The sequence below is a fragment of the Notamacropus eugenii genome, chromosome 3 (assembly GCF_028372415.1).
Source record: "Notamacropus eugenii isolate mMacEug1 chromosome 3, mMacEug1.pri_v2, whole genome shotgun sequence".
NCBI lineage: Eukaryota > Metazoa > Chordata > Mammalia > Diprotodontia > Macropodidae > Notamacropus > Notamacropus eugenii.
In genome coordinates, this window is record NC_092874.1 from 202,162,246 (window position 1) to 202,184,251 (window position 22,006).

At 41.9% G+C, this 22,006-nt stretch overlaps 1 protein-coding gene across 1 annotated transcript in view; it reads right to left on the reverse strand.

Moving 5' to 3' along the window:
- PRMT8 (protein arginine methyltransferase 8) overlaps positions 1 to 16,728 on the reverse strand; it is a 170,198-nt gene extending 153,470 nt beyond the window's left edge. Inside the window, exon 1 of the mRNA XM_072650330.1 lies at positions 16,654 to 16,728. Coding sequence (XP_072506431.1) covers positions 16,654 to 16,728 — 75 coding nt within the window. The remainder of the gene's footprint in view (positions 1 to 16,653) is intronic.
- Between the last annotated feature and the right edge of the window lie 5,278 nt (positions 16,729 to 22,006).

A 22,006-nucleotide genomic window follows, 5' to 3' on the forward strand; every position in this document is an offset into this window, starting at 1 on the left:
GTTAGAGAGGGAGGGCACAAGTATTTGTAGGTGGAGGGTGTAAAGTTAAGGGAATTTGAAGATCTTTCCTGCCCCTTAATAGGCCCATGTGACCTGCTTTGAGCTTTGACCCAGTCCCAGCTTGAGTCACTTGAAGTCGATGGTGGGAGAAGTTTTCCCAATGACTGGAACAGGAAGGGAGAGTGAGACAGAGTTGAGAGAGGAGGCAGAGCTGAGGCAGAGCAGCTAGCATGAGTGAGAGTGTAATTTCTGGTAATTCTGCCTAGGGGAACTTGTTTGTGGGACCACCTAACAGAAAAAAGGCTAGGGGATGTTGGTGCTCCTTGGATTGGTGGTGTGTTCAAACTTCTTTGTCACCATGGTAGATTTGGTATCCGAATAAATATCTTGGTTTTGTCTTTGAGGAAGAGAGTTATTTATATTTGTGAATTTACCCTGGAAATACACATGCATATTCACAGCAGCTGCTATTGGTATCACATTGGCATTACAGAGGGGTTGGGGTTGGAGATTAGAAAAGGTATCATGTAGAAAGTGATTCTTGAACTGTGTCTTGAAGAGCTAGAGGGATTCTATGAGGTAGAGGTGAAGAGAGAGCTTATTCTAGGCATAGGGGACAGCCAGGACAAAAGCACAGAGACAGGAGATGTAGTATCATATGTGAGGAACAGAGAGAAGGCCAGTTTGGATATACCACAAATTAAAGCAATAGGAAGCTACTGGAGTTTATTGAGAAGAGGAGTGACATGGCTGCATCTACTATTAAAGAAAATCACTGTTAATTACGTTAAGGATAAATTGGAGTGGGAAGAGACTTGAGGAAGGGCAACCAATCAGGAGGCTGTTGCAATAATCCAGGCTAGAGGTGATGAGGACCTCAGCTAGGGTGGTAGCTTTATGAGTGAACAGAGAGAAGGAGGCATATATGAGAAATATTGTGAAGCTAGCAATGACACAACTTGGCACCTGATCATATGTGTTGGGTGAGGGTGAATGGTAATTGAAAATAGAGGCTAGATTCAACATAGACTTCATATGTCCCATCCAGAACTAAGCATACTATTCTAAAACTGCATTGTCTTTTTCAGTGTCACATAATGTGTATAAATTCACTCTTTACAAAAATAACTTTTTAAAAATTTAAAACCAAATCAAATGCTGATTAACAAAGAAGGAAGTACATAACTGTGGATGCAACCCATTTCTTCACCTCCCCCTGGAATCATGTGAATCACCAAGAACCCCTATCCATACTGCTTGGTGTGACTTCTGTCAGGTAATTCTCCCCAGGGGCAGCAGGGTGGCATCATCCAGTGGGTCCCCAAATGGAGTTGAAAGGCTGTAAACTTCTCTCAATTTGAATTCTATTCTGAGGGGTTTCATAACTACTTGTCAAAGTCCACATCAGCAGCAGATTCCAATTTTACCTGGCAAGGCTACCATGAAGCATCTGACCCTTATCTTTCTCCCCATATCAGCAGCATCTCTGTCTCTGTCTCTGTCCGACTCCGTCTCTCTCTCTCTCTCTCTCTCTCTTTCTCTCTCTCTCTCCCTCTCTCTCTCTCTTTCTCTCTCTCCAGGTTGTTGCTGTGTTCATCCTTCATTGACAAAGAAGACCATGCCATCAGAGAAATAATGACATGACTTGCACTTGACTGTTTTGAGTGAGGGAGGGCTGTGCAAGGTCACCAGTCTCACTTCTCCTCCAGAGCCATCTGAATCCAGTGACTAGATATTCATCAGGATGACTAGAGATGACCCAGGATGCACTGGGAGACCATGGACCCTTTAGGCCAAGATCTGTTCAGGAACTCATTTACGGTGAATTAAAGCCCATCCAATGAATAGGCCTCTTTGAGAAGTAGCCAGGGGATAGCTCCTTTAGTGAGGCATAGGAAAAAGGAAAATGACATCTGGCCACCTCCTACATGAAGCCCACCATCCCACACTCCCTCCAGTTGTTACTGGTTATTCCCACTTGAAACTATCTTGTGTGAAACTTTGTATATACTTTGAGTATGTACATGTTATATTCTACCCCACCCCCAGAACATAAACTCCTTCAGTATAGAGAATATTTTTTTCTGTCCTTATAATCTCAGAGCTCTCTATAATGCCTTATACATAGTAAACACAATACACATTTGTTGTACTGACTTGAATTTATTTAAATCCCAGCTCTTCCACTAAAATGAAGGAATTTCATTTGTAAGGGGCCAACCCAAACCTGACTAGAAACTCTGGAACAGAGATATAAATTTACAACCAATGGCCCCAAGCAGACAGCAAAACTCCAGGGTGCTTCATGAAGCAGACCAAAATGCAATTGGGAAATGTTTAACAAAATACATAAAAATGCAATACAACACAGATAATGTTAACTTGTGGTTTTCTAAGTCAGTATGCAGCCCTCAGAGAGAGGTTTGTATCTGACACACCACTGCTTTACAACAATCCAAATAAATGGCCATCAAGGCTTGAAGACCTCCCTAGTTCACTTTTGGACAGCTGGGATTGTTAGAAAGTTTACCCTTAAATTAAGTCAAAATCTGCCTTTGCAGTTTTCATCTGTTGCCTGTCCTTGTGTTACCTTAGAGGGTCATATTCTTTTCTATGTATTAGTTTTATTATCTATATAAATGAATGGATTGGACTAGTTGGTTCAAATTTCTAATATTATCATTCAACAAAATCTGCTCCCTCCAAAGTTACCAATGATGTCTTAATTGCCAAATTGAATGGTCTTTTCTCAGCCCTCATCCTTCTTGATCTCTGAAACACTTGCCACTTTTAATTATCTTCTCTTGCTAGACATTTTCTCCTCTTTTGGTTTTCCTGACACTACTTTCACTCCTGCCTAGTTTTTCTTCCTATGTGACTGCTTCTTGTCAGTCTCTTTCGACAGCTTCTCACCCATATCATACCTACTAATTGAAGATGCACTGAGAAGACTCTGTCTTTGGCTCTCTTTTCTCTCTACATGATCTCACTTGATGATCAATTATCATTTCTATGCAGATGACTCCCAGATCCATGTATCCAGCTCTAGTTTCTTTCCAGAAGTCCAGTCTCACATTACCACCTGCCTATTAGACATTTTGAAGCTGATGACCTATTGGCATATCAAACTCAGCATGTCCAAAATACTCTCCTTTCCAGTGAGCACACCGATCTCTTCTAAATTGTTATGTTTCTGTTGAGGGTGCCACCACCCTTCTTGTCACCCAGGTTCACAACCTCCACGTAATGCTTGACTCCTCATTCTCTACGTAGCTAATCAATTACCAAATTTTATTCTTCCTCACTCTTGCATACACACCTTCCTCTCCACTCACACCATAAACCCCTTCTGGCCTTCTTCACCTGTTATCTAAACTATTGTAATAACCTCCTAACTGGTTTCCCCAGATGAAGGCAGCCTCTACCACCCCATCTAGCCACTACAATCCACCTTTCACACAACTGCCAAAGTGATCTTCCTAAAGTTCAGATCTGACCACATCAATAAATTTAATTGGCTTCCTATTACCTCTAGGATAAAATATAAACTTTTCTGTTTGGCATTTAAAACAGTTCATACTCTCACTCTATCCTATCTTTCCATTATATTGTGCATTAATATTAATATTACACATTATTCTTACTCTGTAGATTCTATGATCGATACCTACTGGCCTTCTCGCCATTCTTCACACAAAATACTCCCACCTCTGTGCATTGACATTGACTATCTCCACTCCATCCCCCTCCCCTCCATGCCTGGAATAGTGTTCTTCCCCTCCCCTCTACTTCCTAGCATCCCTAGGAGTTTTTAAAGACTCAGTTCAAGTGCCACCTTCTGCATGTGACCTTTCTTGCTTCCTTCAGCTGCTAGGGCTTCCATCTATCTCCCCTCAAGGTTCCCATTCATCTGTTATGTAGGTACCTATTTGCACAGGCTATATATCTCTTCATTAGAAGGCAGAATCTGTTTTATTTTTGAATTTGTATACCCAGCACTTAGAACCCTACCTGGCACATGGCAGACACTTAACAAACGCTTGATTGGTTGATTGTTTGCAAGTTTCTAACATTCTATTACTCTATGATTAGGCTACAGAAGAGAAAATAGGCATCAAAGACAGATTTAACCCACTTTAACATTGGGTCTAGAGATGACCCTGCACTTTGTCAAATGACTATAGCCCCAGCAGGAGCTGGCCAAAAGTCCAGCTATCACATTAGGAGGACCAGGGCTTTGGTACCTAGAATATGTTACAGGTGAAGTGCTGGGATTCTGGGGCTAGGGAAGAAATGGGAGGAGACTGGTAGAAAGGGGTGCATCGTGTCTCTGCCACCAGCATTTCCCAGTCCCACAGTTCCACTAAGCCAGGCCATTGATAAAGACAGCAGTCATGGTGGTAGCAGAGTGAGGATGAAAATAAAATGGGAGGAGGAACAAAACAAGGAGAAAAAGGCTACTCTGAGATCTATGTTGTTTTCTACCTTATATTTTTCTCCCTTGATTTCTTCTCTTCCTTTCCTCCTCTACCTTACTACTCCTAAATGCTTAAAATACACTAAACTTTCATTTATCCACAAATGTAAAATTTAGAATGTTAGCTAAAAGGGAGCAAAGATATTATCATTCTAGTCCAATACTTTCATTTTACAGAGGAAGGCACTGAGACCCAGAAAGAAAATGGAACTTGTCCAAGTTGACACAGATAGCGAATTACCAATTCATCTCTAACACTATGGAGTAGATTTCCTCTGTTCTTGAATATACATGCTCAAAGAATCCTAGAATAATGAGATCAGTCTGAAGGTAATTTAGTTCAACACCTTTAACTTACAAGTGAGTCTCAGAGAAGGGACTCACCAATTTCTCAGCATTCTCTGTGAATCAAAATGGTAGCTCTTGGCTAACCCCAACAAAAGAAGCAAAAATTGATGCAAATTAATAATGAAAGCAGCCTTAGCAAAATGTGAGGGGAGTGAGTGTTGGAAATGCTAGAAAAAAACATAAAATCTAATCTGAAAACCAAAGAGAAGTAACTTTGGCAGAATCGATACCACTGCTCCCCTTCATCCACTGAGGAAGCAATAATTGTATCTTAGTCTCTGTACACTTTTTGTAAATCCCAACTAGGCCTTTACCTTCATGATGTTTTCTCATAACTATCATTTTGGTACCAACTGTCTAAGCCTTCCTCCTTCGAAATCTTTGAGCAATTTTCCTCTAACATTTTGACAATGATGACTGTCTCGCAAAATCAGGTTAATAGAGCAGGAAGGGACCTCAGAGGCCAATTAATCTAACCTGTACCTGAATGAAAATCCATTCAATAAGACTGATAACAAACTGCCATCCAAGCTCCACTTGAAAACTTTCTGTGAAGTAAAACCTATTACTTCTTGAAGTAGCCAATGTCGCATTTTTTATATAACTCTAATTATTAGGATATTTTTCCTTATATCAAACCTAAATCTGCCTCTCTAAAATTTTTGCCCATTTCTTCTAGTTCTGCTACCTTGGCCTTTAAAGGATGAGTTCAATCTCTCTTCCAACATAGAAATCCTGCAAATATCGAAGTCAGTTGCTATGCCCCATCCCACCCCCAAAATCTTCTCTTCTCCAGAATGAAACACACCAGTTCTTTCAGTCAATTATCATATGACAAAGTCCCCAATACTGTTCAACATCTCCTGGACACATTCTAAGTTGTTAAAGTAATTCCCAATATGTGTTCCAAACAAAACACAGTACTCAGGATATGGTCTAACCATGGCAAAGTATAGTAGAATGATCACTTTCTATATATAATAACCTCTGTTTGCCATAGTTTCTTCATCTGTAAAATGGGGATAATGATAGCACCTACTTCCCAATGAGATAATAATTACATACAAAGCACTTAACATAATGTCTGGCAGGTATCAGCTGCTATATAAATGTTAGCTATCATCATGATTGTTTTTATATTATTATTTTTGTCCTACTTACCTATACTAGTTTAAAGAGAGCAGAGTATTATAATGGAAAGAGATCAGACAGGAAGTCAGAAGACATCAGCTCTGACACTTGTAACCTAACCTTTCTAGTCCTCACCTTCCTCACCTATAAGATGAACAATAATTACCTCATTCAAGATCATTGTGAGGGAAGTGCTTTTTTAAACTGGATAGAAACACCAGATAAATCTGAACCATTTGCAAATAGTCACCCAATATTCCATAGACAGTGTTAGTGTTTGAGGGAAATCTTATAGCTGGTGAACTAAAAAATCCCATTCCATATGAAGTAGGCAAAAAAGCTGGTGATGTTGAGAAGGATAAATTATCCTCACTGTCTCCTAGCTAGACAAAGGAAACAAAAACACAAGATGACATAAAATAGATTCAGAGACTTAGCTTGGAAGGAAAAGAAAATATGAAGATATATGAATTCATGACAATTAGTTGCAAGAAAACATGGTAGTCAGTTTATCCCCATTTCCTCTGAGAATGAAATAAGGGAGAGGGGTGAATAGGCTCCAAGCATAATGTAGTAGAAAGAACACTGGGATGCAGAGATCTGAATTAAATTTATAGCTCTGTTATGAATTAGCTTTATGTCCTTGGGCAAACCACTTAACTTCTCTCATCAGTTTCCTGGAAAATGAGAAGACTGGGCTAGAAAAGCTCTAAGGTCCCTCCAATTCTAGTTATATTAATCTACAAACTTGCATTTATAGGAGTCAAAAGATCTGGGTTCAATTTTCTCTTCCACTAATTAGCTTATCTTCCCCAAAGCAAGCTATGTAACCCCTTCAAACTTTAGTTTTCTCATATGTAAAATGAGATACTTGGATTAAATTATTCTAAGACTCCATACAATAATGACAACCTACACACTTGCATGTAAAAGAATTGACCAGAGAACAAAGGCAGAGCTACTTCTGGGTCATATGAGCAACAAGATGGAGGAGTAGATATTTTATCTGATCCTCACGACTGCTCAGACCTCTCCCAAACAGAAATTATTCTAGGACACCCAGAGCTCAAGAAGAAGGTTAAAAAAATAAAAACAATCCCGCAACTGATGTGCGCTGACCCTGCGCTCACTCGACATCCCTCTCCCACTTCCCTCCCTACTAGCAGTGAGGCAGCACCAGCAGACCCAAGGATTTGACAGTCTTCATCAAAATCCACTTCCGCAGTCTTGTCCCCCTTCCTCTTTTCAGTGCTAGGGAGACCCCAGCTACAGGATACAGAAGTTTGCTCAGGTTTTAACAGCCAGCCTGGCCACAGCCCTTCAGGAACAAACCGCTGCTGGGGGTGGCAACACAGAAGCATCAATGCTGGAAAGTCCTGAACTGCCAGCGCCAAGGAAAACAGGCTCTGAACTGCTGGTACCAGAGCAGAGAAGTGAGGAACAGAAGGAGTGGGATAAGTCACCAGGTCAGAACACTCTGTGTTTGAGGAGCATTCCACCAAGCCTGAGGGAAAGAGCACAGCAACTGGCTGAAGCAGGTTCTGACCACCAAAAAGTCATCTGAGGCAAAGACCTAGACTGCTAAACTGCAATTTCCCAGTGTGGGAGGAGGTTGAAACACTTTGAGATCCAGCACCCCAGGGAAACAAAATCAGAGGGGAGAGATTCAGAAAGTGAGTGATAAGGAAAATGGAGGGTGGGTGGGAGGAGAGAGACTGAAAGTACCAAAGATTTCAGGAGGAAGAAAACTCAAAGACCTTGAACATAAACAGATAAATCAATAGGAAAAAATTGTAGCAACAGAAGGAAACATAGACTCCAGATCTAATAAATGAGCTCAGACATCTATGAATAAATCCTGAAAAATAAGGGGAAATGATCCAACACTTGATGAGAATAAGGACCCTTTGGAATTTGAGAACATGGAACCACAACATGTTATTCCTGAGTAGTTTAAAAGAGAAATGAAGATTAAGAGAGCCGAATTTATATTCTGCACAGTAAAAATAATGAATAGAACAGGACAACTTAAATCCAAGACACCCAGTGGTTAAATTTAACAATTCAGTCCAGAAGCAAGTTCTGTAAGCCATTGGAAGAGAAATCTTCAAATACAGAGGACATTCAAGTACAACAAGACTATTCCACCCCCACAAAAAAGAAAAAATTAGGAAGAAAGGGAATATTGTGTTCCAAGCAATGGAACTCATTAAAATAAATAAATAGAAAGAGAAATGGTCAGTGATAAGGAAGAGTTTGAAACATTTTCAGAAACAACATTTTTATGCAATTTTATCTAATAAATAAAATAATGAATTTTTTTAAAAAAACCAAAAAGGGAAGAAAACCAACACTGAGGAGAGTGACTCTCAAACACCCCAAAAAGTAGAAATGAAGGAGGAGTGAATAAATGAAGAAGGCAAGGATTGTCCTGGGGGGAGGGGGGGGAGGAGTTGGAACTCCTGGGCTCAGGCAACTGGAGGAGTAAGAGAGCATGGACACAGGAAGGAGATTTCCAGGAAAATATAGAAAAAAGAAAGAAAAGTTAATGAGAGAGGATTCAGATCAGTGGTGGGCTACATAATTAGGAATGTAGCAAGGGAGGGGCAGTGTCCTCTTGTCACCTGCAATAACTGGAATTGTTCTGGAAATGAGGCACAGTGGAAAAGGGGAATCCATGGGGCAAGTCCTTCAAGACAGTGCCAGAAAGTATCTACAGGGGCAAGTGTAGAATGGTTTTCTTAGAAGCTTTGATTGCATGAATATAGAGAAAGGAGAGAGACTGGACAACTATAGTGGTCATGAATCAGAAAATAAAGAGAAGGTAGATAATGAAAAGAATAAGAGAAATCCTTTTTGGAAAAGGGCACAAAAAATAAAATTTAAAAACTAATAAACAGAATTAACTGAAGAGGAGGAGAGGAAGGGGAAATATTAGACAAGAAGTGGCAATCAAGGGCAAGAGGAAGAGTCTGAAGGAACAGGACCACCTGAAAAAAAGATTAAAGTAACCCAAAGGAGCATAATACTATTTTGAAGCAGAAGAGGGACCTTGAAACTGAAAGGTTTCTGCAAAGTCAACATTAATGCATCTAGAATGAAAAAGGAAATGATTGAATTAGAAAAAAAAAATCTTTGTATCAAATTTCTCTGACAATTGTTTGATATCCAGACCCATAAACAATAGCCATTCCCCAATAGATAAACGGTTAGAGTATATGAATAAACAGTTCTCAAAAGAAATTCTAATTATTCACAACAATGTGGAAAACAATGCTCCAAATCAGTGACAATAAGAAAAATGCACATCAAAACAATCCTGAGGTTTTACCTTGTACCATGCAAATTAGCAAAAATGGTCCCAAAATGACAACAATCCATCTTGGAGAGGTTGTGGAAAGATAGGTACACTTATACATGGTTGGTAGAGTTATGTAAGGGTACAACCATTTTGGTAGGTAATTGGGAATGATGCAATTAAATCACCAAAATGCCCATAACCTTTGAACCAGAAACTCCATAACTGAGTTTATATCCCAAGGCAGCCAATAAGAAGAAAGTCCCCATATAATCTAAGAATATTCATGGCAGTACTTTTTATGATAGCTAAGAATTAGAAACAAAGTAAATAATCATCAATTGGGGAATGGCCAAGCAAACTATGATACATGAATGCAAACTGCTTTGCAGTAAAATGAAGAGCCAAGGAAACAATATACACAGAAACCACAACAATATAAATAGGAGGAAAAATGACACACCAAAAATAAATGAAGAAAATTATAAAGATCCAGTGGACTCAAATGAATAGAAATGAGAAGACACCCCCAACCTCCTCCTTTGTGGAGGCAGGAGGTCCACAAGTGTTGCAAGTATTTTCAGATTTTTTTCAATGTCAACTGTGCTGACATTTTTTTTTGTTCTTCCTCTCAAAAAAACCCCAACACTTTGTTATATGTCTCTGGAAGAATGAGAAGGAGGGAATACATAGGATACCGGGGTGATGTAAAAAAACAAAATATTAATAAAATTTGTTTTAAAAAAGAACTAAGGCAGAGATCTCTGATTTAACAGCTGTTTAAGTAGGTTACCCTGAGACTGTGGAAATTGCTCTTGACAAAAGGACAAATATCTTCTGTAAGAGGATAGTATAACCATTGGATTACAGAGCAGGAAAGGACACTGGGGATCATGTTTTCAAACCATTTCATTTTATAATTAAAGAAACAAAGAGATGAAGTACCTTACCAAGGCCATACTTTTAATAGTGGCTGGTATTCCAGGGCTTGGGACTCCAAATCTAGTGCAGTTTCCATAACAATCATGGTTTAGATGTTGCCAGCTAAAAGGCAAAGACATGGATGTGACCTGTGAAGGTCCCCTTCACAAAAGGATTATATTCCCTCTATCAAAGATCACCATGTCTTTGCTAACATAAAAGTATAATAAAAATATTTGTACTTTACATTAAAATATATTTGTTTCCAACTACCTTGGTGGTTATATACTATTGGACTACACAGTTTTTTTTCTTTTTTTGAACTTCTGCCAGTACAGTAAGCACTATGGTGTAAGTAAGGTGTAAAGAGTTTTCATTTCTTCACATGGTATTATGGAAAAAAGAGAAATTCAAATCCTCTCCTAGATGCAACTAGAGTGCTGTGTTTGATAAATATCACCTAGTGTAGAGTTCTTTGGAAAATGCATTTGCTTTGGAAATGCCAGTAACTCCCCAACCCTGGGGAATCCATTAGGCAAGAGTGACCAATGCTTGTGGTGTGTGTGTATGTGTGTGTGTGTGTGTGTGTGTGTGTGTGTGTGTGTGTGTGAGAGAGAGAGAGAGAGAGAGAGAGAGAGAGAGAGAGAGAGAGAATGACTTTGAGCTCTAGTATTTGGATGGGGAGATCATTACAATAGCAGAAATAGAAAAGTGGGAGATAATGATATCTCAATTTTATGTGGCATTTCACAAAGCCACAACAGCCCTATGGTATTGGGAGAATAAGTGTTATTAACCTCCTTGACAGATTTAGACAATGGGCTTAGACAGGGTTAGCTTGTAGAAAAACAGTCAGACCTAGCGATGAAAAGGGACCTTAGTCTAGCCTAACCCCATCATTGTATAAACTAAGAAAACTGAAACCCAGAATATTTGAATGACTTGTCCAAGATTTCACAGGAGGTAAGTGGAAGTCAGGATTTGATACCAGATTCCTTCACTCAAATTCATACTGATGAGTATATCATCAGTAAAATGTAAGTAATACAGTTGTACTCCCTAACTCGCAGAGCTTTCGTGAGGTATTACTTGGTAAACCTTAAAGTACTATACAAAAATGAGTTTTGTTATTGTCATGTCTGACTCTTTGTGACCACATTTGGGATTTTCTTGGCAAAGATATTTGAGGGGTTTACCATTTCCTTCTCCAGCTCACTTAACAGATGAAGAAACTGAGGCAGACAGAGTTAAGTGACTTGCCCAGGATCACACAGCTAGCAAGTGTCTGAGGTCAGATTTGAACTCAGGTCTTCCTGACTCCAAGCCTGGAACTCTATCCACTTCACCAACCAGCAGTCCCTAAATATGAAATATCATTACTATTAGCAATGCTTAAAAAACTGGATCAAACATACAGAAGCAGGCGGATGTCCTGCCTCAGTCTACTCCCACTGAGAAAAACAACAACCTTTAAAACCTGAGGGTAAGCCCACACACTTCAGTTCAAAGTACGAATTCCATTTTTAAAATCTTTTCTCTTATCCCATAAAATCATGCCTAGATCCTACATGTTACATTATATTTAGATTCAGTAGGAAAATCTCTGAACTATAATTCAGGAGACCTGGGTTTGAGTCTCGGTTAAGCCATTACCTAGTTATGTGATCTTGGACAAGTCATTTCTTTGACCTCTATAAATTAAGGATTTGGAAGAAGATTGTCTAAAGCTTCATGCTACTAGTCAGGCCAGGCATTTTTTAAGCATTAGAATAAGTTTTATCTCTTATTTTCTGCTCTGTTTTTACTAATAATGCTTTTATGTGTATGACTTAACCCCCTGCTTGACTATCAGCTCCAGGAGAGCACAGAGCTGATCTCACTCTTTCTATTCCCTGGGGGCCCAGCGCAGAACACAGCAGTAACTTGTTGATGATTATACCATGGGAGAATAGAATCCCCTTGACATGTTTAAAGAATTGTTGCCCATTTTCCTCACTTTGCCTGTTTCACTTGGTACCAGGCCCTTTCATCAAATTAGATATTTTTTTAGCCAAAATTCAAAGGGTCAGTATAAAAAATATTCAAAATGCTTCCAAATCTGGTCTCCAAAGCAATTCTTTTGCTAAATCAGTTTTAAACCTCTTGGAGAGGGTTAGGGGTTAATTCCCTTTCTCCTTGATAAAGAGAAAGCAATGATCATTGACAAGAACGCACCAGTCATTCTTTGGGCCTCAGTAAAGCAAAGAGCAGCTTGGAAGGGACCATTAGCCTTCATAGTTCAGAATTGTGGATTGTGATTAATGCATTTGTCTCTGTTCAAATGAAGGCCTCACAGTAGGAGTCATTAATTGTCAGATCTTAAAAAGGAGTATGAATAACCAAAAAGTATTTATTCATTCATTCATTCATTGTGTTACAGTTCCAGAAGCCCTTCTACTCTCAGATCTCTGGACAGCTCTCCTCATATTCAACAATTCCACTCAATTCTGCAAATAATGATTAAGTGCCTATCCTCTCCAGAGCTCTGTGCCAAGACAAGGGGAGGGGGCACACAAAGATTAAGCAAAACCAGATTCCTTTGGTGCTTACAGTCTGTTCAGATTGAGTCTATGTTTGGTAAGGGGAGAGGACAACATGGTTTAGTGAAGAAATTGGCTTGAAGTCAGAGGACCGGCATCCCACTCCCTGTTCTGTTTGTGTGGTTTTGGGCAAGTTTCTTTAACAGTTCTGGGCTTTCCTTATATAGGTACTCTTAATATGGGGGTCTTAGGTGAAAATTATAATTTACATAAAGCCTGGAGGAGCTGAGGCCTGAAAAGAGTGATAATAACTCACATTTACATTTGAGGAAGGCAGGAGAGAGGAAAGTAGATTTGTGACTTCTACAGTGTAGAAAACTTATGTTGCAGAAAACCCCTGTGCCATGAATACCAGAATTTCTTTGTAATATAGAACCCCAGAGAGTTGTCCAGGGGCATTAAGAAATCAATTGATTTGCCTATCCAACCAGTCTTGTGAGAGATTGGACTTGAATCCAGGTCAACCAGATGCCCAAAATCAACACTTATATCCATTATACTGAGCTGTTTTACGTTTACACAGTAATTTTATTTTTGCCAAGTAATTTCTTTACAACAGTCCTGCAAGGTAGGTAGAAGTATTGTTATCCCCATTTTACAAATGTGGAAAAGTAGGTTCAAAGAGATTTTAAGTGAATTGCCCAAGGTCACACAGAATATCAGAACTAGAGTTAGGACTTAAATATGGGTCAATTAATGTACAATTCCAGTACATCATTCAAGATTGTCCAATGTTACATGGGAAAGCCATAAAAAGTCTCATTTTCAGTGTACTGGCCAAGTGATCAGGCAAGGACTGTACGATGAAGTTGTTGGTATTTTAATTCTTCAGTTTCTCCCTCCGTTCCTAACAGAGTTATATTTGGCTGTATCACTTACTAAATACTATTAATTCCCTTGATCCTTGAAACAACTCTGATAGGTGGGTTGTAAAAAAATATTATTCTTCCAATTTTACAAACGGAGAAACTGAAGCTAGGAGACTGAGAGAAAGTAAGTGAGCTAGTTGCCCAAGGTCACATAGAGCTAAGAGTTCAAACCGAGGTCTCCAAACTCCAAGGCCGGTGTTTTACTATTTTGGAGTGGTCTTTCACCGCCCCCTCCCCGTTAATTCACTTTCTTTCATTCCCTCCCACTCCTTCCAACTCTTCCTCTCTCTCTTCAGATTCTCCCCTACAGCTCCTCCTCCCGATCTATTTCCATTCACTCTAGTCACCCTTTAAAAATACATTCACAGACCCCACCCACTTCACAGGAACTCACAACAAGCCATTGGAATTGCACTAGGGAAACTCCTGCTTCAGACCCAACTCATTAGAAAGATAACTAAGTAGTTCTTGGATGGCGACCAAGTGACCATCACGAGGTGCCTATTGATTCATTCCATGCTTATAAGGAAGACAGTTTGCCTCTAGCCAATAGAAGATAACAAGAACTGAACCCTCTGATTCGAATCCACTGGAGCTTGCTCCAGCCCTGGCTGCCAGTCAGCCCATCAACCCCTGGCACTGGGGTACACCAGCGATCTGCTGGCTCTATGCAGTAGGTGCTCTTTTCATCCAATCTTTAAGCAAAGCCTGAGTGTGCGACTGATGAGAAAGGCGCTTGGGGCGGGGGGGGGGGGGGGGGGGGGGGGGAGGCGGGGGAGGCGGAGCAGGAGAGGGAGAGAGCGAGGGAGGGGACAGAGGGGAGGAGAAGGGAGAAGAGGACGGGAGGAGGCAGTAAAAATAGCCCTCCTCGCAACCCTAGCTAAGGTGGGTTGTTGCTTTTGTGTTATCTACCCAATGCAGACTGCGGAAATCGGATCCGCTGTCGCCCTTTCCCAGCCAGACATTGCGAATCCAAGATGGGGAGGTGGAGAGAGTTTACATAGGAGCGGAAACTTTATTTTAAAAACAAAACGAGGAGAGGCGGGAAGGATGGTGGCAGTAGCTTCTGAGAATCTCTTTCTCAGGCATCCTGACGCTCCCCCCTTTTCGCGTTGCGCACCGCTCTACAACCCCCTCCACCCCCCCTCCTTCTTTCGCCTCCCAGCAGCCTGTTGGAGGCTGGGTCCCGCTACGTGCCTGGCTGGCCCACACTTTACAGAGGTGCAGTCCGGGGCTCTGCGCTATTTTTAGAAACCTCTGCTACAAATGTCAAGAAGACAAGGATGGGCAAGCAGAGAGACTGAGCTTTAAAGAGCTAGTAAAGAAGCCAACGCAGCTTTGCTTCCTTGATGTATATGAAACAGATGGCATACATGAAGGATCATTCCGACCATCTAGCAGGTGGAGCATTTTCTAAATTAATTATCTGAGGACTTGGGGGTTGAGGAGCGAGAAAAGGACTGATATCCTAGAATCTACCTTATACGAAGACCTTATTACTGACAAACCTCTCAGATGCATTCATGCACCTCCCCCCTCCTCCCACATTTCAGCCCCCGGAGTGTGTGTATTTCAAGACTGACAATTCCCAGATACATGCTGCTTCTGGCATCTTTCAGGGAATAGGGTTTTGGGTCCCTTGCAGCCTCTTCGGAGAAATCGAGATGAGTGCTTTACATGGGGTTGCTGTAGGTGTTAAGGAGCAAGAGTTACAGGAATAAGAGGAAGAGATTAAGAAATACTTCCCTCATTCTCTTCCCGGTCCCTACCCCTCCCAGTGAATTTGACTAGCAACATATGAAATGTGCGGCAGCCCTACTGGATTACAAGCTATTAATAGAGCCTGGAGTTTTCTCTATTTCCTTTTTCCTGCCGGCAAGTAAGGGGGCAGTCTCCACACTCATACCCCAAGCCCTCACCAACTTTCGTATGCCGCGCTTTTCCGGGAAGCTAACCCCATTCATGACCACAGGTGCCCTAATGTCCCTTAACTCATTACAGTTGTAAAGACGTGAAGGTCAGTGACGCTCGCCACTCTAGCTAGGAGCTGCTTGTAGGGAGAAATCACAGGCCAAGGGTTGGTTCGTAAGAGGAGACTAGTGCTCCGGGTAGACTTGAAGATAAAATTGAGGGGAGTGGGAGAGGAGGTGAGTGGGGGAAGAGAACAAAAATAGAGCTGCAGGGGACATCAGTCCCAGGCGTTTATGGAGTCAGTAGCTGCAGTCACAAACTCCAGCCCTATCTCCCAGCCCCCAAGTTCCAGGGAACTGCAGGAGTGCTGTCCCTGGTACTGAAGAAGGAAGCTCTAGCTATAACCCACCCTTATTCCCACTTGCTGAAGCACTTAGACCAAACCGGGATTACAGACTTGTAATGCTCCCAGTCCTGGCTCTGAATGGGAAGGACCTATCCGTGGTCCTGAAGTAGTTTCCAGAGTACTCTGGGTTCAGTTCCCGCCGCAGGACTACTTGTGAGGACCTGAGAACCCAGAAGGGATAAATCAAAAGAGAGCTCGACCACCTCAAGCAGGAGAAACTGACTACTTGATTTTTTCATCCTGTCTTGCCTCCCCCCAAAAAAACATATGCAGAGCCTAGAGTAACAGAAGAGAAAGACCTGCAGCCAGAGAGCCGCAAAGCCAGAAACAAGAGGATGGAGAGCTTGCAGGCTAATGTATAAGAGGGTGATGGGGGTGATATCTGCTTCTTTGCATTTTCAAGGGGGAGGGGGACTAGTACATGCACTGCCTCGTTTTCTCTTCTCCCTCCTCCTACCCCCAACGAGAGACAGAGAAAGAGAGGAGAGAGAGAGAGAGAGAGAGAGAGAGAGAGAGAGAGAGAGAGAGAGAGAGAGAGAGAGAGAGAGAGAGAGAGCAACAGCAGAAGCAAGCAGGATGGAGCCAGGGAAAGTTTGGCACTTGAAACGGAGCAGCGGTAGTGGTAGCGGCAGCGGCAGCGGCAGCGGCAGCGTAGTGGTTCCAGATCTGAGCGGCCGGGGTCGCCAAGGACCTTGGCTCTCTCGCCTCCTTACCTCGGTGTTCTCGGCAGCGTTCTCCGCCATTTTCCTCCTTAGGAGCAGGCAGCGGGAAGAGTGTTTCATGCCCATAAGAGCCAGCAAGGGATTGGAGATATATAGATAGTAGAGAAAGGGAGAGCTGTTGTGGCTTTAAAAATAAGGGCCCCTAAAAACCCCACCCCAAAACAACCCAAACCTAAACACTGTATCTGGAGCACACACGGGGTAAAAAGCAACCACGGTTGAGTCTTTTCAGCAGTCTCCACTTTCTTTTATTTTCCTCCCTTCTCATTTGCTTCTGATTCCTTCACACACTTTCAAGTTCTTCTCTTGCATCCCCACCCCCCCACCCCCACCCAGCCCCACTCCACACACGCTGCGGGTTTGCTGAGGGAGGTAGCCTCAAAGGCACAGCTGCTTCTCGCCCCGCTTCTGGGGAAGTACAGCAGCTCAAAGGCATCCAGCAACTCCTCTTAACTTCTGCAGCTCGGCTGAGCTAAGCAACACCCCTTTCTCCTTGCGTCTTCTCGGGGGCTGAGCTGGGTGAGTGGGGGTGGGGTGGGAGGTGGAAGTGGTGAAGGCAGGCCACGGGGGCACCGAGAGGCGGCGGGGCAGGGACTGGTCGCCCCCTAATCTTTTACCTTCGTTCCCGCCACCCCCGGTTTCCTTGTCTCTCTCTGCCTAAAGAAACACGCCTAGGCTCTCCGGGAAACTTGCGCTGAAGGTGAGGACATAGCTCAGGAGATTCGGACGCTTCCCTTCTACAGTAAACGCGCTGGAGCGATCGGCAATCCCGGGCACTGGACTCGTATCTGGCTTTCTGAGTTAACCAAATATCCTGTAGATGAGAAACGATATGGGGGGCGGGAGAGGGAGAATCTACCCCGCCCCCAATCCTTCCCCCCACTTCTTTCTCTTTTTCTTTTCTCTCTGTCTCTCCCCCAACCCCGGACGAACCTTCACTGAGGAAAGGAAAGGGGGAGGAACTGGTTAGCAGCTTCTTTTTGCCCCTTGTCTGTCCAAGGCTGATGGGGTCCTCACCACTATAAAGCTAGACCGGAGGGACTATGGGGTAAAAGCCGCTGGTTGGGGGTAGGGAGACAGTTGCAGAAGGAAGTTTAAATATAAATTCCTGTGCCTCTCATCTCCGCCCACCACCACCCCCCTCCACACACAACGTCTCCAGGAGAATTCTTAGACCCTCACCCACCCCCCCCCGTCAAGACACAAACACGCTTTTTCTTCTCCATTCTCGCCGCCACCGCCCGTTCCCCCCCCACCCCCTCCAAATTTTGGAATCATTTTTGCTGGGAGAAAGGAAGGATATCACACACCAGTTAGAATTCTCTTGCTCATTTTGAAAGGAGTATGGGCAGAAGAGAGAGTGCATCATTATACAATGCATTACAGTCTTCACTTTTAAAATATCTTTCCATATTACAAGCCATCTGTTGGAAGGGGGGTGGCAGGGAGGTAAGAAGAAATATTGAGAGAAGGGAGACCCAGTACCATCACGTACCAGTACTCTCTCCCTTTCCATTGTGACAGGCTTCCCTTGTCACTGCCTTGAAAGATAGACAGACAGTTTTCAGCCCCTCTCCCCACCATTTTTTTGGAAATAACAGTTCTTCATCTGCTCTGTTTTTATTCTAATTACAAGTCACTTCTGGCAATAGTATATGGAATTTTCTTCTTCCTCCTTTCCCCCAATCCCATGGTGACAAGGCAGGTGCCTTGCCTGAGGAAAAATAAAAGAGTTGAGGATATGCTTTATCTGGGCATAGGTAGAAGATGACAAACAGTGGAAACAGGAAGGGACTGAAGTAATAGGGGGATAGAAGGATGGGAGAATAGCAGCTTGCGTGATCCTGGGTCATAGTAGGATTAAAGTTAATGGCACAATATGCGGAGGTAGAGAACCAAATTAAGTATAAGAAACCACCTCTTGGTCCCTATCCACTTAGGTGTTGGGGGAGGAGGAATAAAAGTCCTTTTCTTCTTATTATTTCCCATTCCCCAACATTACCTTTTGCATAACCATATCAAAACAAAAGACAGATTGCCTGACTTGTGTATTGCTGATTCTTTTAGTATCTTGATGCCCTCAAGACATTAAAAGAATCAGATAAATGTCTCCAGTTCATTCAGTGGTTCCTCTATGGAGAACTTATGGAAAGACATAAGGAAGAAACACACAGGGTAAGCAGACATCAAGAAATTGTACTCTGCTTTGGGTAAAGGAAGTTTCCCTGACTGATGAAATGAAAAATCATTCAAAGTGTCAGTGTCATATCTCACCAACACACAGAGGGGTTGAGGTTAACATACAGGGGCCAGGGTGGGGTTCCCAAATCAAGTATAACAATTCTAAGGACCTTCCTCTCTCCTACACAAAGATGCCAGAAGGTGATCTAGCAAAGTTTCAGGGTTCTCACACTACACCAAATGTCATCTGGTTCAACCACTTCCCACTTTGCATATGAGGAAACTAAAGTCTAGAGAGGTGGTATGACTTATTTTAAGATTATGCTACTAATTAATGAGAGGGACAAGACTCAAACATAGGCCTCCTGATGCTCATTCCATCTAGTGTTCTTTCCATTACAACATGCTGCCTCAGATCGTGCATCCTCTAACAGATAGGGAGGGGGAGCTGAAACAGACTTCCACCAAAATAGGCTGTTGCCTGTGCACAATTATGTTGCTATGAGAACCTCAGTGGGTGTGTTTCCTTGATTCTCTGCTGAAATCTTGTGCTTTTCTTGGCTTTTCCCCAAGCACAAACTCAGCTTCTCTTAGAGTGGAGAGAGAAGAGTGTTGCATTCACATGGCATTCCTATTCAGAACCATCCAATTCATAAGCTTCCTTAGTTGGGAAGGGAGGAGGTTGAGGCTACCCAGAGTAGTAGCATACTGGGGGGAGGGTGATGTCATAGACCCTTACTAAGTCAGTGCCAAGGTATTCTTTATGTAGCACTAAGACTCTTTCATGATTAAGCAGTGCTGGTAAGGCTTCAGTCTATCCTAGACACAGGGAAATTATTCACTTTCTACTTGTTGAAATTTAAGAAAAAATATGAGACCTACCCTAATCCCCCCCAAAGACTTCCCCATTGACCTTCAAAAGCATTCCCTATAGAGCCTAAATTTTTTTTGAATGTTATAGCTGGAAAAGATCCTAGAAAAGGCCATCTAATGTAATCTTTCCACCCAAAGCAGAAATATTTTCTATAGCATCCACAATATCATGACCGATCTTTGGAATTTTTTCTTTAGTCTACCTCATCTTAATATACTAATGCATGAACACCTTATCAGATAAACTAGAATCATAGGATCTCAGAGTCAAGTGGACTTCAGAAATGAGCACCAAATTTTGGGAGCCATAATAGGCTAGATACAGAGGAGGGTGAATAAGGTGATAAATGGTCTTGAGATCATGCAGTGGGAAGTTGAAGAAATTGGGAAAATTGAAGAAATCTATCCTAAAGAAATGACTTGTTGGGGAAAGGTAAGAAATAAGAGTATCAGGAGGAGGGAAAATGGTGATTGTCTTCAGATATTTTCAAGCAAAAGACAGGTATTTTCAAGTAGATTTATTCTACATGTTCCTAGAAGACAAAACTGAAAACAATGAGTGGCAGTTGCAAAGAGGCAGATTTTGGTCTGATGTAGGGGCAAAGCTTCCTAATAATTACAGTTGGCCAAAAAAGCCAATGACCTACTTCAGGGGGGCATTGAGTTACCTTAAAATAGGAACATTTAAGGCTCCAAAGGCTTCATAACCACTTGGTGGGTATGTAATAGAAAAAAAATCTTCTTCAAGTATGGGTTGGACTAAATCATTTAGTCCAACCCATACCTAAGCCTGTCCTACTTCAAGCAAATATCCAATAAACAATCTTCCCAGTGAGTTGTCATCCAGCCTCTTGTCCAACATTCTCCCATTGTAAAAGTGAAAGTGTCACATACCCAGGACTCACACATTGGTGACAATGAGTCCTCAGACCTCAAAAAATCAAGCTTGCAAGATTATATAACACCAATCACTCCATAGATGATGTTGCTTGTTTAATGTTGCATGAAACAATTAGACATGTCAAGCCAAGTGACTGCAGCACCTGACTGTCTAAGCAACCATTAAATCAATCAAACACATGATCATCCTACTCTAGGAAAGGAACCACTTCATTCTGTCTATTTCCCAGGTTATCTTTTTCTGAGAATAAAATTTCCCCAATAGGGAACCAGGAATTTGCTCAGTAGTAGAACCTGCATTACTTGTACTTCTTTTTATTAGAAGGTGAAGAGGAACAAAAGGAAGAGTAGCAAAGGGACTAGATGAACAATAACCCTATTGATCTTGAAAAGTCTTCTAAGTAGCCCAGCTTTCCTGGAGTTTGTCCTTCGTGCTTAATAGCAGCCACTCAATCCTACTTTTTTTCCACCTCTTTCAAATTCTACATACAGGGCCATTTTTACTTATCTACAAAATCTCTCGAACTAATCAATTCATCCTATTTTGGACAGTCTCATAGACTATTAGAGCTTGATGCAACCTTAAGAGATCATCTAATCTAAACCTCATATTTGACAGAGATAGGAAGAGTGGGCCATAGAGAGCGGGGAGTGTGTGTATGCTCATCCTTCATTGCCGAAGAAGACCATGCCATCAGAGAAATGATGATATGACTTGCACTTGACTTTGTTTTGAGTGAGTGAGGGCTGTGCAGGTCACCAGCTTCACTTCTCCAGAGCCAGCTGAATCCAGTGACTAGATATTCATTAGGATGACTGGAGATGACCCAGGATGAGGCAATTGGGGTTAAGTGACTTGTCCAAGGTCACACAGCTAGTGAGTGTCAAGTGTCTGAGGTGATTTTTGAACTCAGGTCCTCCTGACTCCTGCACTGGTGCTCTATCCATTGTACCACCTAGCTGCCCCAGGTCTATATCCTGGATATTGAAAAAAGAAGAAAAGGACCCTATATACAAAAATATTTATAGCAGGTTTTTTATATACAAACAACGGGAAACAAAGTATTCATCCATTGGGGAACTGTTGAGAGAGGAAATAGTCATTTTAAAAATGAACAGAGGAAGCTCAGAAGGCAACACATACAAGCAGAGTAGTTTTAAAACAATGTTGGATTTGTTATACTTTTTAGAAAAGCAAGCTGTATGTAATAGAGATTCATTATTTCATAGATAATCTTTCTCTGCACTGTTTTGATAGTATTGGTTAAGAATTTTTAAAATGAATTTTTTAGAAATGACGTGTCACTGGTGCCCCAAGCAGCATTGGGGTCCTTCTTTAATGACAATTCGTAACCAAAGAGTAGTTTCTGGTAAGTGTGCCTCACATGAG